The sequence below is a fragment of the Girardinichthys multiradiatus genome, chromosome 23, assembly GCF_021462225.1.
Source record: "Girardinichthys multiradiatus isolate DD_20200921_A chromosome 23, DD_fGirMul_XY1, whole genome shotgun sequence".
NCBI classification, from domain to species: domain Eukaryota; kingdom Metazoa; phylum Chordata; class Actinopteri; order Cyprinodontiformes; family Goodeidae; genus Girardinichthys; species Girardinichthys multiradiatus.
In genome coordinates this window covers 26,985,385-27,002,937 of record NC_061815.1, presented here as the reverse complement: position 1 = coordinate 27,002,937, position 17,553 = coordinate 26,985,385, and the positions used below count along the sequence as shown (strand labels likewise).

Genomic DNA, 17,553 nt, shown 5'->3' with positions numbered 1-17,553 from the left:
AGAACGTGTTATGATGTTCTCAGTGCACATGTTCCTAAAAAGTACACAGCTATGGGAGAAATCACCTTCTCTACCACCCCTGGCAAAATACATAACATCACAAAAGGCTGAAATGAATTTTTTTTATGTCACACATTAAATGAATATGTGAGTACAGCTACCGGCACCAGAACCTGCCACAGCAACTCAACATTTATTATCACACATCCTAGTCTTCAAGACAAGCTATCAATTTTTGCATATGAGCCTCTGGACAAATTAACCTACAACCCCATTTTTTTTAAGAAAGTGCAGTGGGGAGGAAGTAAACCCGAATAAAGTTTTCTTTATTCGGGTTTGACTTTCTGTTTTGATTAATTTAGCAGATTTTATTGTTAAAAGAAACAGAGCTAAACACATAGAAGATGATTGAAAGAGCTTAACACCAAGTAAAGTTAATTTTTTGCTGTTCAACTAACTAGTTTCCTCACCATTTTCTGTTTCACACCGCATCATTCAATTTTAATCTCATGACTGTCGTAATCTCATATCCTGTGAAAAAAAACCATACAGCTGACATTGATATTGGAGTTTTTATATGTGCATGATCTGTTAGACTAGATTTACCTACCGTGCAGTGTAAATGTCATTGTTTATCAATATATTTTGGGTACATCTAACACCCTGAGGTATTGCCTTGAGACTTAAATGGATTTATTTCAGCAAGCTGTCGAAAAGAAACACAGACCAAGCAGATGTTTCTACCAGATACCCTGAGTTATTTTTTTAATTGATAGACAGTGATGAGTCATCTAACCAACGTTATCAAACATACTGCTCTCTGGTTTTATTAATGAATCCAAGAAAATAGCATAGGGTTTAAGGAGCCAATTTAACTGTTTTATATTCAGGACAAATGACAAAAATGATGCTTGAAAGAACACAATCACCACAGGGGTTGCACACTAAAGGAATGCAAATGAAGTTCATGATCAGTATGTGCACACCATGCAGTTCAAATTTTTAAAACTTGAGCTGCAGAAATGTTAAGCCGTCCAGAATGAAGTCTCGCACACTTTTGAACTTCCAAAGATAATTTACTTCTTAATTGTTTTGTTTTGTACTGGACTGTCATGAAGAATTTGGTCTTATTAACCTTTGTTGCAAGTTCAACAGTGTAGAAGAAAATTGTTGAGGTAGAAGAGTTCTGTTTTCACATCCTCAGGGAGTTCTTTGTCATGAGGCACCATGATGAACCCTGTAACACTAACAAGTCTCATGACACCGGGGAGAGAAAATGGTTAATTTGGCACAATTTGGACATTTTCTCTTAGGGGTGTATTCACTTTCCTTGTCAGTGGTTTGGACATTAATGGATGTTTGTTTAGTTGTTTTGAGGGAACAGCAAGTTTACACTGTTATACAAGCTGTACTCTGACTACATGTTTCTGTTAGATACCTGCTAAAAGGTTGTTATTTCCAAAAGGTGCTTTTAATCTGACCAACGAGCCTCATTTGAATGGTTCAAACCTACCTGTACATATTAGGGATTTTACTATGATTTTCAGTTAAATTTGCTGCATTTTTGTTTCTAATGTTCAGTCTTAAAATGTGCATAAAGGGCATGATACCAGACATAATAGATACCAACATTGGGAATCATATACACCAAGGGGCTTCTTTTTGAGCTATTTGGAAGTTTTCCTTTTTAACTCTGATTTATTTATTTTTGCTGATGGAAACACTGTGCTATATGTATTTATTTTTTTCCTTTTTGACAAAGGTATTCTCAGGATGATTGAAAGAAGAGGTCAAGAATGGCAGAGGGACCCTTTCAATTTTTTAGCATATTATAATTGCAAATAGCAGAGTGTCATTTATCATCTCAAAAGTAAGGAGAAGCTTTTTTTAAACATCGGGGGCAATGGGTTCAGGAACTTAAAAAAGTGTGGGTCAAGTTATAGAATTAACCGGCAATTTGTCTGAGTTGACATAAACACACAAACACAGACACACAAAGAGAACACATAGACCATGCTGTAAGAAGTCACAGTGACATACACATTTAATGCTCTGTTAAATCACTCATTACGTACTGTCACTTTTATCCCAAAATAACCTAAAGTTGCATCCGTTCAACCTTGCAGTTCTGTCATGTGAAATTGTATAAGTTTGGTAAATGGTAAATGGCCTGCACTCGTATAGCACTATATCAAGTCAGAGGATTCCAAAGCGCTTTACACTGCAATCAGTCATCCACTCATTCATTCACACATTCACACACTGACAGAGGTAGACTACATTGTAGCTACAGCTGCCCTGGGGCAGCAGAAGTGAGGCTGCCATACAATTGGCGCCACTGAGCCCTCTGAACACCATTAGCAAGCAAGGCAGGTGAAACACGCACAGGGACACAACAACTGAGATGGGGGTTCGCACCGGCAACCCACCAGTTACAGAACTGTCGTCCCAGTTTGTGTTGTGTTTACATCATTTGCAAAATGGAGAAGTGCCTGATCAGCAACTGTGACAGAACTGGCCGATTTTAAAAAGCTTCCTTTTTGTCACTCAAAATTCAATTTCACTAATTTAATGGTAACAGCTATTCAACATAACCTCAAATCCACAGAACTACACAGCATGTTAAGACATTTAAATTTAAATTTAGGATAGGGTAGGTCTAAATAAGACCCCTGTAACATATGAGAAATATGTAAAGAGTTTTGAAAGTGATACAATCAATGCATATTTTAACATATTCAAAAAATAAATGTAAATCTTACACAGAGCATGTAATTACACAAAATCATTGAAGATTTCTAACAGAACCGAATACCTGTGAGGAAGGTTTATGTTTTATCTTTTTAGATACGCTTGATGCCTGTTCTTATTTCCAACACAATGCAAGAAACATGTCACATTACACAACCATGACACTAGGTGGAAAAATTCAAAATTTGTCTTTGAAATTGTGATCCATAAGTGCCAATATACCTTGCAAGTATTTATCTTATAATTTATTTTTGTTCTTAAAGATTAAGAAAAACAAGGTGGTTGAAAGTTACTGAAAACAAAGTTTATTTTCAGTAAAATTTGTTTTTGGCATCACTTGTAATTATAATGTTACTGCAGAGATGGTGCCGCTAACCTCCTCTCTTCTGCAGAATGACTACCGTAAGTTGTCCATGCAGTGTAAAGACTTTGTGGTGGGCGTGTTGGACCTTTGTCGAGACACAGAAGAAGTTGAGGCCATTCTGAACGGTGATGTGGATCAGTGCCCACCGAGCCCCTACAACCGACCCTGCCTCAGCCGCATCAAGCTGGCCATCAAATATGAAGTGAAAAAGGTACGATTATTTACAGCATAGTTTAGTGGCAAAACAAATAAAGTGAAAGTTTTAGGACATAAACAAAAACACAACCAAAATAGTGACATCAAAGAAATATTAACCTGCAATGACTTTCCATTAGCCTTTTTCCATTTGTATTTAAGTGTTTATATAAGACAAATATCATATTTATTTTTTGATAAACTGACTTCTCACCCTCTCTCTTTCTGTCAAAGTTGTAGTTTGATCTCACAAATGTTTTTTTTTTTGGTTTTTTTATAAATATCTACCTGTTACCCCTCACTCTATCTGTGTTGTAGTTTAGTTTTGGGCTACCTTGTAAGAAAAAAGCTTAGTTTTGTGTAATTTTGTTTTTAAGGTGGACTCCTAAAATCTTCACAAACCCAGGCGGATAGTGTGCCTTGAAATGACATTTGTTGTGATTTGAGGCTAAATTAAATAAACTGAGCTTAGCTGAATTGAATTGAAATGATAATATTGCACATAATATATATATTGAGACTACAAAGACTGAGGTTGAGGGGCTCCTTTGTTTTAGCTGTTTGGTTATTTTTTTTTTAGAAGTATTGTTTTATATGCCTTTTTTGACAAAGAAATGATTAGGGTATTTCAAAGAGAAACAACAAGGAATGTCAGAGGAACCCTTTTATTTTTTTATGACCTGGGCCTTAATTGTAACTGCAACTAGCACAGTGTCATTCATCAAAGCCAGGAGAATTAGAAGATTTAAGGGCAACTTTAGTCTTTAGCTTGACAACACAAATGCTGCATTTCAGTGAACACTTTATCTTAGTTCTTCTAAAGTTAACTTTGATTAAGAAACTGAATCTGAGTTTGATATTACACACAGTTGTATTTTATGATCCCGATTTATTTGGAAATTACAAGTTAAACACCCACCAACAGGAAGTAATAAGATTATGTTAAAAACTTAAATTGCGCTCACTGCAATATAGTTTACTTTAGAGTTTGGTGCATGTGATTGCTAGAGGCAGAAATCCAGGAAACAAACTACTTTCCAAGCTTAGTCAAGCCAACTGACTTAATCCAGTCATTTGAGGGTTTGTTGAGGACATATTACAGTATAACAAAAATGTGTTATATAAAGAGCTTAAAAATGAATAAAGCTTGCTGTCTATCACAAACTAAACAGAGAGGAAGAGGCACCCAACCAAGCATAAAATCATTGCAAATCAAGGTTTTATTATAGAATAATATTAGTGAAGAATTCAAAAATAATCTAACATGAAAAATAAATTGCACCAGTAAACATAATTCATAATAATTTTATTATCATATAATCAAACTATCTATCAAAAAGGTAACGAAAGTAAATGAACAAAATAAGACAGAATTTAAGAATATAACAGATAATGTTGGATGATGTTTAACACCTGACAGCTCTGCAAATCATAAAGGTACAAAAATAAAAGTAGCACGTCATAATGCATAATTTTCATCTAGACACAAACAAAGTATGCACAAAAAAACCATATAATTCTCTGAATGAATGTTCATGTCCAGCCATGGACAAGTGATCATTAATTGTGAAATAAAAAGATGTCAAGTTGTCTTTACCAGACAATAAGGTTGTTTTAAAATTACGTTATATATATATATCCACATATATTAAGTGTGTATAGTGACACAGAACAATTAATATAGTTAGAAAACATATGTAAGAAAGGGTTAAATTAAGGTGACAATGTGTTTTGTATTTTTTGAGAGCATCAGTAAGATCAAATTACATTGAAGTTCAGATTTTTAAAGACATAGATTTTATAAATTCTGTAGCCAAAACTGTTCAAATAAAATGAAGAGTTTGATTTCATTAATCTGTAAAAAAGGTTCTGACATTTTTGGTAATTTGGTCTCCCATTAACCTGTAAATGAGCAAAACATTAGCTCTTGATAATTTAATAAGCTTGAAATATTCATACAAAATGCTGTTGTTGTGCATGTTGCCTTAGAAGAACTAAAGTAAGCAACTGACAGGCCCCTGCGGGAGAACTAATCCGTGCTGAGCAGAGGTGGCTTTAAAATGTCACATCAAATCCCTTTTCCCCATTTCACTTCACAAAACTCCCGTTGCCACGTATTTCCATGTGGAACCAATGCTGTATGTTTCTGTGAACCAGGAACAACCCATGTGTATATTCATGTTAGTACTTGTTTTCATGCATCTGTGTTATATGTGTTTGAGTTGGGCAGCAAGCAGGCCGGCTTTTGCTAACCTGTAAACAAAAGCATGTCCAGTAGCAAGCTACTGTACTAATTACTGAAGTTGCAGTAATGGGAGACGATACCATGGGAACAAGGATCGCGTTTCTGGGTACAGACAGCATTAAGGGCATGGGTCAGAGGCTTAAAAGACTGCTAACTGGAAACTAACTGGAAACAATGTTATCTATGGTTCTGTTGACTGAATTGCTGTACATATACACCTTATCCATTTGCGTTTATATTGTTGGATGGGATTAGATAAATTCAACCTGCCTGGGAAGGAAATAGGTAGAGGTGCAAAGAGGTGGAAAACGTCTGAGATGAAAACAGTGAGGCAACAACAATATAGAGAAAGCAAGTTTGAACCAACAGAAAACCAGCGTCTCAAAATCTTAAACATTACATTTCCACATGGAATTTGATCGTTAAGGTTAGCCAGCAACTGAGCATCGATCCCTCTCCATTCAACATCCGTTCTCTAGCTAAAAGAAAAGCATCTATCCTCTTTGGCCCTGTAAAATCTTTCCTGCCTTTCTTTTTTCTCTCTTAGTAATGTCATTAATTAATGTGTGCACTCAGTCATTACTACTTGCTGTCCACTTTCATTCTTTCCTTTGACAATCCTGTATTAAAGTGATTTTGCAACTGGCTCTTAGACTTATTCTGAATTAATAAAACTGAAAGTCATCTCTACAAATATTTACAGAACAAATAACTGAGTAACATATTGTTATGAATTAGTTATTTTAAATTAAAACAGCTTTTTACTTAATTTACCCCAATGAGTAGTGGAAACATATCAATTTCTTTGCATTTATCATGCTATGCTTTTGTCAGTCAGTCATTTTCTACTGCTTATTCCATAGTGGGACGTGGGGGAGTTGGTGCCTATCTCCAGCAGTCTATGGGTGAGAGGCAGGGTACACCCTGGACAGGTTGCCAGTCCATTGCAGGGCAACACACAAACAACCATGCACACACTCATTCATACACCTAAGGGCAATTTAGAGTTACCAATTAACCTAACAGGCATGTCTTTGGACTGTGGGAGGAAGCCAGAGTACCTGGTGAGAACCTACACATGCATGGGGAGAACATGCAAACTCCATGCAGAAAGACCCTAGGCTGGGAATTGAACCCAGGACCTTCTTGCTGCAAGGCCACAGTGCTACCAACTGCGCCACCGTGCAGCCCACTATGCTTTTGTAATTTTCTTTTAAGCTTAAAGTGCATATGGACACACTGAACAAGACCATAAGAGCATAGGCCCAGATTAAGGTACCTCTCTGAAGTACAGACCTGTCACCCACTTTGTTGTTTGGCCATATGAAAATACAACTAACTGTTCAGAGGCTGAACATATTAACTTTAAAAACTAGTCAATGTCGTTTCTTAATGCTGAGAGAGTTTTTGAATGACGTAATGATGCAACACAACTCTGTCCTTTAACTTTGTAAAAACATGCCCCTGGCTTCAGATACAAAAATGCAATTATAATTCACCAGATAAAAAATCTTGTCTTCTTATATCTTTTCATATAAAATCTAGGTAAAAGCTTTAAATGATTGGCAAATATTTTATAAACTGGAGTTTTCCTTTTGGTTTTATTTATGACGCCTAAAAACAGTGATGTATACCTTGAGTTTTACATTTGTCGTCATTGAAGCTGGAAAGCTATTTAGTGCTAATGTGTTCATAATAGTCTTTTTGGTTTTTTGCCCAATTAATTGCATGTACTTTAACACTTTAAGTCCCTCTTGGGTCAGAGAAGAAATGTTGTGTAGTCTCAGACATCTTAATTCACACAAATGTTATTGATTTGGTGCCTCTCAAATTCAGCTTTATGTCATATCTAGCATAATCATAGTAAAAAAGTGTTATATGCATAAACATATCGAGACCAAAGGCAGATTTCTTTGTCTTGATATTGTATTAAATGCTTCTCTCTCACTCTGCTTGTGCACTTCTCTGTACCTACTTCCAAATTACTTCAATTTCATCTATATTTTCCTCTTTGTCTTCAGTTCGTTGCACATCCCAACTGCCAGCAGCAGCTGCTGACCATTTGGTATGAAAACCTACCCGGCCTGAGGCAGCAGTCCATTGGCGTAAAGTGCTGGACAGTCCTGGGGGTGACTGTAGGTCTACCGTTCCTGGCTATCGCCTACTGGATAATGCCATGTAGCAAGGTAAGAACAAAGCAAGGACAAAAATGTGTAGAGCACAAACAATGAATAGTTGTTGTTTCTAAATTCATAATAACATCTAATAGAGTAGAAACATGTGTCTTGGCTTCTAAAGAAATTTGGGAGTGTGGTATTAAAAGGTTAATCCGAAGGTTCACTTTATCCCAGCCATCTTTTATTTGGTAGTTTTACTGGTCTTGCCCAATTCTGAGCATAACTCAAAACTAGATATTTTAGCAGTTTTTAGTACCAATAATTTGAAATTTTACTATAGATCTAGTGTTCTGACCTAAACGAATACATTATGTGCAAACCTCAATTGACTGAAACAATGTTGTAAAGAAGGGAGAACCATGTTTATTTTGAACAGTGTGAGAGACTGAGAAAATCATACAGAAATTACTTCCTCCAGTTGTTGCTGCTATAGATACAGAATTTCTGCAAGCTATTACATCATGGGTCCTTATTAATTTTACCTATAACTGTAGGTTTTTGGGTGTCACTACAGCAAACAATAGCAGAAAAAGAAAACACAGTTGTGACTAAAGCAATATAGAAATGGAAATTAGAGTCTATTTTTTGTTTTGAAGCAGATGAAATAATCTTAATAAACTGTTTTCTTGGTGGCAAAGTTGTTTTTCTTTTGCTCTGCAAACAGCTGTGTTTTCGAAACTTTTGATTTAACAACTGGCAAACCTCTACTAATCTGGTTGATTAAAGCCAAGTTGAAAGATGGTGATGGACTAATGCTTTGTTCATTCAGTCATCTTATTTTTTGAGTCCTTTTTCTCTTACGTACTTTTAACTTTTTATATGGTTCATGGGTCCCCAGTCTGTATACTTAAACAACATTTCATCTAGGATGTAGGTGCTGTGTAGAAGACCCCCCACTCCCTTTCTTGGGAGTGGGGGGTTTTTGTTTGTTTGTTTGTCACACTTACATGTTTCAAATCATCAAATCATTCAAATCTTCATATCAGACAAAAAAGTAATCTTGGTATTATTTTCTTGTTTTGTTTTGCTGGAGTTCCAAATTCATATGTGCAGTATCTCACGAAAGTGAGCACAACCCTTACATTTTTGTAAATATTTTATCATATCTTTTCATGAGACAACACTGAAAACATGACACTGTGATGTAATGTAAAGTAGTCTGTGTACAGCTTGTATAACAGTGTAAATTTGTGGTCACTGTCAGGTTCAAACAACCTAATATACTATACAACCTATACTTATAATCATCACAAAAAGAAGAGAAAGACAAAGAATTAGTTATTTTACTCGCTGTGAGGAGAACGGAAGATGAAAGGAAAAATATAAGATGAAAGTATATACAATTATTCCAACAGTCACCTTAAAAGAACCCATGACACAGCCATTAATGTCTAAACAGCTGACAACAAAAGTGAGTACAACCTCTAAATGAATATGTCCAAATTGTGCCCAATTAGCCATTGTTGCTCCCCAGTGTCATGTGACTCAGTTGTGTTTCAAAGTCTTTGGTGTGAATGGGGAGCAGGTGTGTTAAATTCGGTCTTATCGCTCTGTCCTACTGGTCACTAGAAGTTTAACATGGCACTTCATGGCAAAGAACTCTCTCAGGATTTGAAAAAAGGAATTCTTACTCTACATAAAGATGCCCCAAGCTATAAAAAGATTACCAACACCCTGAAAATGAGCTGCAGCATAATGACCAAGACCATGCAGTGATTTTACAGGACAGGTTCCACTCAGAACAGGCCGAGCCAAGGTCAACCAAAGAAGTTGAGTGCATGTGTTCAGCGTCATATCCAGAGGTTGTCTTTTGATAATAGACGGATGAGTGCTGCCAGGGTTGTTGCAGAGGATGAAGGGGTTAGAGGTCAGCCTGTCAGTGATCAGACCGTACGCCGCACACTGCATCAAATTGGTCTGGATGGCTGCCGTCCCAAAAGGCAGCCTCTCCTAAAGATGATGCACAAGAAAACCTGCAAATAGTTTGCTGAAATAAAGCAGAGTAAGGACATAGATCATTGGAATCATGTCCTGTGGTCTGATGAGACAAAGATAAAGTTATTTGTTTCAGATTGTGTCAAGCGTGAGTGGCAACAACAAGGTCATGAGTGCAACGGCAAGCGTGTCTTGCCTACAGTCAAGCATGGTGGTGGGAATGTTATAGTTTGGGGCTGCATTAGTGCTGCTGGCTGTGGGGAGCTACAGTTCATTGAGGAAACCATGATTTCTAACATGTACTGTGACACCCTGAGGCAGAGCGTGATCCCCTCTCTTTGGAATCTGTGCCGCAGGGCAGTATTTCAACATGATAAGGACCCCAAGTACACCTCCAATATGACCACTGTTTTGCTAAAGAACTTGAAGGGAAAGGTTCTGGACAGGCCAAGCATGTCTCCAGGCCTAATCCCTATTGAGCATCTGTGGTGCATCCTCAAAGCAAAGGTGGAGGAGCACAAGGTCTCTAACATCCGCCTTCTCTGTGATGTCTTCATGGAGGAGTGGAAGAGGATTCCAGTGGCAACCTGTGAAGCTTTAGTGAACTTCATACCAAAGAGAGTTAAGGCAGTGCTGGACAGTAATAGTAGCGACACAAAATATTGACACTTTGGGAACAATTTGAACCTTCTCACGTGGGGTGTACTCACTTTTGTTGCCAGTGAGATATTAATGGCTGTGTATTGAGTTATTTTGAGGGGACAGCAAATGTATACTGTTATACAAGATGTACACTGACGACTTTACATTGTATCAAAGAGTTATATCTTTAGTGATGTCCCATTAAAAAATATAATAAAATATTTACAAAATGATGAGGAGCGTACTCCTTTTTTGAGATACTTTATAGCTTTATAACATTTTTCCAGAGAGATATGTGTCAAATAATTAGTTTCTCATCTGTTGTGAAATTTCTTTAGATTAAGGTATGAAGTATTATGGTCTACTTCATGTTGTCAGACAGGTTCTATTTAAGTAATTTCTTGATTCTACAGGTCTGGCAGTAATCAGGTTAGTGAATTGAAATTCAGCTTTTAAAAATGTGATTAATCAAATTTAATTCATGATTTGGCAAGGGGAGTAATAACATTTTTACATAGGGCCAGGATGGTTTGGATAGTTTTTGTCCCTTATAAGCAAAACAAATATTTGAAAACTGGCTGTCTTTATCTAATATTAAAATCTGATTATTGTATGATCGGAATGTGTGACCAAAAAGGAAAAAGAGAAGAAACCTGTAAGGGAGCAAATTGTTTTTTAAGGACTATATTTGGAGTTTTAGACAAACACCAACCCATTACATGGTAACTTTTACAACCCTTAGAATAAAATTTTAGGAGGCACAGGATGTAACACGACATATATAAAATAAATCAAGCAATCAACAACCTAAACCTACTGAATAAAATGCAGCTCAGAGTGAAGGTGATTTATTTCCACCAGTTCAGGGTTTCACACAGGACTTTACAGCGATAAACTTTAGGGTCTCCATGGCCAAAACAACAAACAGAAATACCTTCTCCTGACTTAAAATAAAAAGTATTTTCTAACAAAACAAAAGTACAATGCCTAAGCTCCCTGGCTTGCCACAAAACAAGATAAAAACTTGTGAATAAAAATGGCAGAGAACCCTTACAAAATCTCCCGTGTCTTAAATAAAACAGTTCACCTAAACAAGAAGATCTAACCATAGAATTACTCTCAGACACTCAGTAGACAGGATTACGTTTCACAGACAACATTTTACAGATGCCCAAGGGGACTGAAGTTTTTATTAGGTCCACCGATAAGGAGGAAGTAACTTCAGTTCAATTCAATTCTATTCAAAAATACTTTATTAATCCCAAAGGGAAATTAAATGTTGTTGTAGCTCATTATGAAGGTTTCTTTAAAGAGACGTTGTAGATGCTGATGGCTGTGGGCAGGAAGGATCTCCTGTAGCGCTCCGTCTTACAGCAGATCTGAAGAAGCCTCTGACTGAAGACACTCTGTTGTTGTAGGACAGTCTCATAAAGAGGATCCTCAGAGTTCTCCATAATGTTCTTTATTTTATGAAGAATCCTTCTTTGCACAATGATCTCCAGAAGTTCCAGAAGAGTCCCCAGAACAGAGCCAGCCTTCTTTATCAGCTTGTTGAGCTTTTTTAAGTCCCTGGTTCTGATGCTGCTTCCCCAGCAGATGATGGCAGAAGAGATCACACTCTCCACAACAGACTTATAGAAGATATGCAGCATCTTGCTGCAAACACCAAAGGACCTAAGCTTCCTCAAGAAGTACAGTCTGCTCTGTCCCTTCTTGTAGATGGCTTCACAGTTGCATCTCCACTCTAGTCTGTTTTCCAGGTGAACACTGAGGTATTTATACTCCTCCACCACCTCCACTTCTTCTCCCATGATAGAAATAGTTTTTGACTTAATCCTGTTTCTCTTAAAATCTACAATCATCTCCTTTGTTTTAGTCACGTTCAAAATGAGATGATTGTTTCCACACCATGCCACAAAGCGGTCCACCACCTTCCTGTACTCAGCTTCTTGTCCATCTCTGATCCACCCCATGACTGCAGAATCATCCGAGTATTTCTGCAGATGACAGGAGTCTGTCTTGTACTGGAAGTCTGAGGTGTACAGAGTGAAAAGGAATGGTGAGAGTACAGTCCCCTGTGGTGCTCCTGTGCTGCTGACTACCTGGTTAGACCCACAACCCTTCAGTCTCACAAACTGTGGTCTGTTTGTCAGGTAGTCTTTGATCCAGGAGATTGTTGAGGCCTCCACCTGAGTCTGCTGGAGTTTCTGACAAAGCAAATCAGGTTGGATGGTATTAAATGCACTGGAGAAATCAAAGAACATGATCCTCACAGTGCTGCTGGTTTTGTCCAGATGTCAGTGGGTTTGTTGAAGCAGGTGTATGATGGCATCTTCAACTACAACTCCACAGCAATAAGCAAACTGAAGGTGGTCCTGATAGTTTACTGTTTGCTTACTCAGGTGGGCCAACAGGAGTCTCTCTAGGACCTTCATGATGTGGGATGTCAGGGCAATAGGTCTATAGTCATTGAGGACTGATGGGTGAGTTTTCTTGTTGTGTTTTTGTAGTTGTGCATCAAGGTGTGACAGCAGGCCCGAAGAAGAGAAATAAAGAAAGAATCTCTTCTATTAAGAGTGCCCGTAGAGGTCAGTGGACATAACAGTAATCCAATGAATAGGTTCTCTAATATATAACAAATCTCTCTGAAATGTTGTCCTCTTTAGACTTTTTTACCTTCTATGTTGGATTGTGAGTGGAGCAACTAAGGTGAGAACCCAAGTTTCCTTGAGAACTCTGAACTAGTTTTGAACAGAAAAAATTTAACTGTTTGACAAAATTGACAGACCTGAGGTAGTGCCAAAGTCATTTTATCACAGATTCTTAACTTCCATAACTTAACTTTCCATCAAGTTAATTATAATTTGTAGAGTGTCAATATTGGGAAGGCCATGCAGGAACTATGCAAGCAGTTATGCAAATCTGCCCATCAAGCTAGATAATCCTCTAACACCTCATCATCAAGTGGTGGATGCATATGAGTGTGTGTGTAAGATTCACAGACAGTGTTGTGGACCACTGGTTCGTGTCTGGTGTTTTACTGATGAATGTGTCGTTTTGCAGGCAGAGTGAGAGCAGTCGAGTGTTTGAGTGAGAGGATGGAGAGTGCTATAACGTTGAGAGATTCGTCACCACTGAGACATGAATTCAATCATGAGGGAATGGCTGCATCTGATCTCACTGTGTCATGAAAAACATTTGTGTATGTGTACTGCGGTAGGGTGTGTGTATGATTACTTTTAATTATGAATCAGCCAACCGATGAGGCTCGATCCTACAGTCTGTAATTTGTGACATTAGAATGCACCCAAATTAGTGGCAGTACACTGACATGACGTATTGATTTAGGGATGTAAAGGTTAACGTTTAGTAATATTATTTTTATTTTATTCTAAAAGATAGGCTAGATTTATCAGGTTGTAAAGGCTAAACTACCAGCAGAATGATAAACAACTGTTTAACATTGTGCTTAATGACAGTTTGACAGCAGCTGAACAGCAACAAGCATGTACAGCAGATAAAATAAATATTGAACACATCAATATTTTCTCATGAAATGTATTTTAACAACCCCAAACAAAAATCACATATACAATGAAATCAAACAAATATGTCCATAAATTAAGCTATATGCAAAGGAAGCACAGGGAATATTGATTGAATACATTTACTAAAATGTATTCAATACCAGGTATACAAGCCTTTTTTGGTTATCAAAGCTTCCAGATGTCTTCTGTTTGCAGAAATAGTTGCATTGATTGCTCAGGTGTGATTTTAACAAATTCTTCCTCACAAACTCTCTTCAGATTGTTAAGGCTCTGGGTGGCCTCTTATAGGCACTTTGATCCTCAGGTTTTTCCATAGATGTTTCATTGAAGTTGGTTGACTGACCAGGCCATTCCCTGAGCTTCATCTTCTTTCTCTGGAAGAAGACAAAGATACATTTTAGAAAAGGATAAATTTTGCTGCTGGTGTAGCACAATTTTCAGCAAGTTTCAACCTGTTTTTTCCTTCAGCAGTGGAGTCTTGTGCAGTGACTTACTTGTTGCCATAGAAAAGTTGTTCCTGCTAATCCCAGGTCTTACAGGAGCTCCGGTGAGTCATCTGGATAAGTCTTTTGATGAATCTTTTAACCCCTCTTTTATAATTATGACCCTATTAAATATGCTTCCTGTGTAATAGGTATTTGCTTTTAATGAGAAAAACAGCTAATATTAACTGACACTGATAGCACACTGGTTTACTCCTTAACATTAGGACTCCCAGAATTCTAACACTACAACTCCCAAGCCCGTCATTTTGACGGCGAGCATTCTGGATGCAAGGCGGTGATGACGTCATCGCAGTACATTGGTCAGAATGCTTAAGGTTTTCTTGCATGCTATAAAATTATGGTTTTGACAAGAATTGATAATAGTATTTGATCAAAACCTATTATGTTTTATTATTATTTATAAATAGTACTGAAAAATAATACAGAGTAGTGGGTACATTTTTAAAAATAGCTTTACTAATCTGACCAAAAGCTGGACAGCTCCATGTTACGCCCCCCTTTCACTTCGTGGACTAAACTAGTAAACTAGTGCTAAAAATGCCTTCAGCTCATCCACACTCATGTCCGAGGAGGAATCATTTCCAAAAACTCTGCGGGCCTCTGCCACCCTGCAGCCCTGAACATGGATGAGCATTTCGGCATTCACCAACAGCAGAGGAACGTGGTCTGGGCATCTTGGATCTGGCGCTCTGTCAACGGGTTCTGGCTCTGACGCCTCCCTCTACTTTCTTCCTCCCCTACCACTGTCCACACAGTGCCATCCTTTCCTATTTCCTCCTCCTTCCCAGGTGTGCGCTCGTCTTGCGATGAAAGCGCTGTAAAGCGCAGAATAGATTGTTGTTACTGGGCTACTATATCTATGACCTAACTAATTTATTTATTTCTTTTTCCATTATCAGTACCTTGTTTTTTAGTTTCTCTCCTCCCAGTGAGCTGGTTTGCTGGGTTTATAGCTGGGCACTGGGCACCTGGCTTGTCTCCCTATCTCTGAACCTGTGCTGATTGTGGCACTGTTGCTATAGTTTATAGATTATTAGTTTACTAATCTGTAAACTATAGCCTAAAATGATAAAATTGTTACATAGGCTAGTCTTTTACTACCTTGAAATAATGCGTCACAACCTCCTGCTAATGGGACGACTCGTGTTTTTTAGCCGGGGGAGGCTCACGCTCTGACCCGCTGTCACTGGAACTGAATACTGACCAAGAGCCGTCAGAATCCCTCTCGACCCCAGAATCACAATCATGTAATTTTTGAAGCATTTCCAATGCCTCTTGAGCAGAAAATATCCTTCTGGAAGCCATTTGTAGTGTTGTGACTATGAATCTGAATATATTATTTAATATTTAATATTAAAACCTTAATATTTTATCAAATAATATTTCGGTCTGTTAAGGGTTGTCCTGTGAATACCAGCTGTTGGGTTTATGATTATTGATTGATTAATCTTGATCAATAATTATAATTACAAATCATAATCTGACAAAATCAACTTCTTAACCAAAATCCTCATTTATGAATCGAGACCAGAGATGTTTCTGGTGTTGTAATTGTGGCTCAACGCCTTTGACAATTACAACCGTTAAATACTCCGTAATAATTAATAACTATCGCCGGAGATGTCACTGTTTAATCAACCGTTTCTGTCGAAACGTGTGGAACGTTAACCTTATTTTGACTGACGAATCACTTTTGCACACAATGAACACAAAACGCTCTCTCTTTATCTATGTGAATATTTATTAATCTTCACCTACTTAACATGCAAAGTTCTACAAACACAGGGGTAACACATCTAACTAAGCAAAATTCAACAAACGGCAGTGGGTATGCATTGAGTCAACCAGCAGTTTATGGCAATAACAGAAGACGGAATGACAATATGAAAAGTGGTGTGGTGGCAAGCGGGGGGGGGAGGGGGGGGGGTGGTTGGAGCGCAGATCAGTGATCTCCTGATCATAAAACTTCCCCCCAACTCCTGAGCACAAAGGATTAGCACAGTGAGGTTGAAGACAAAAGGGAAATGGAGAATTTTACCATGAGGTCGTTTTAACAGTCCAGTCTTACAATGCACCCGCGTTGACTCTCAGATAGTAAAACACAAGCAGCTCCAGGACCGCGGCGGATCCCGATATCAAAATAACACATCAAAGTTTCAATAAGCAAGGTTACATGCACATATCATTCAGAACACATGAGATCCTAACCAGCGATTCTGATCGCTTCTACAACCTCTGACCCTGCCCAGGCCTTCTAATAAAGAAATAAAAGATTAAATAAAAGATGGGTTTTACTTGGTGAAGTTTCCTTCTGGGTCCGCGAGTAAGAGGAAAAAGGGGGGTTGAGCATTGTACGCGTCTGCAGTTACACTCCAAGATAGCGGTCAGTCCCATCCTTTGGTCTTCTTGACGAAAAGGAAAAAATAGGCGCTGACCATCAGCAGTCAACTAGGGGTGAAACACGATGGCGGTTCGTTTCCTTGAACTCCGTGTTTTTTGTTACGTGTTAAACTCACATCTTCGATCGGCAAAGTGAAATTCCTGGCCTTCCTAGTCCAGAAACCTCAGTTATGAATTGTTCGTTGGCCAACGAGAGAGAGAAATAAATGAAGACTCCACGTGGGATCTCTTTTACTTCCAAGGACGCTCCAGTTGCGTGGCAACCCCGTCAAGATTGCCACCCGAAAGCGAGTTTTAAAAATGTCCACCTTCCTATATAGCGTCTTGTGACGTCAGACTTGGGGCGTGTCATATCAGCCGCCATGTCCTGGATACAAAATGGCCGAAAGCAGCAGGAGGCTTGGTGTCTGTGCAAGTAGTCCAATATTCAGCAACAAGTGGTCCAACACAGCCCAGTAAGGCAGTGGTATTAGGACAAAATCGAAAAGGGTGAGCCAAGCTCTGACAATATTGAACAGCATAAACTCTGCACACACATGGAATGAATTCACACAATTTCTTAAAATACAAGAACTTATTAACAGAAATAAGTCAACTCAAAGTCAAACATATTTCAAATCAACAAACTCTTTACTATGCTAAAACAATCCAACTAAACTACCAAGCAGAATTAAATAATAGGGAAGACTAATGGGCTATGTACAATATAAACAAATTGATTAAAGATGATTGAAAACCATGACCAAAAGAGTGATGCAACATTACCATGCAATGTTTATGTTTGAGAACC

The 17,553-nt window shown here is 38.0% G+C and overlaps 1 protein-coding gene across 1 annotated transcript in view; it reads left to right on the top strand.

Moving 5' to 3' along the window:
- trpc7b (transient receptor potential cation channel, subfamily C, member 7b) overlaps positions 1-17,553 on the top strand; it is a 99,303-nt gene that overhangs the window by 17,579 nt on the left and 64,171 nt on the right. Inside the window, exons 3-4 of the mRNA XM_047352706.1 lie at positions 3,144-3,326; positions 7,577-7,741. Coding sequence (XP_047208662.1) covers positions 3,144-3,326; positions 7,577-7,741 — 348 coding nt within the window. The remainder of the gene's footprint in view (positions 1-3,143; positions 3,327-7,576; positions 7,742-17,553) is intronic.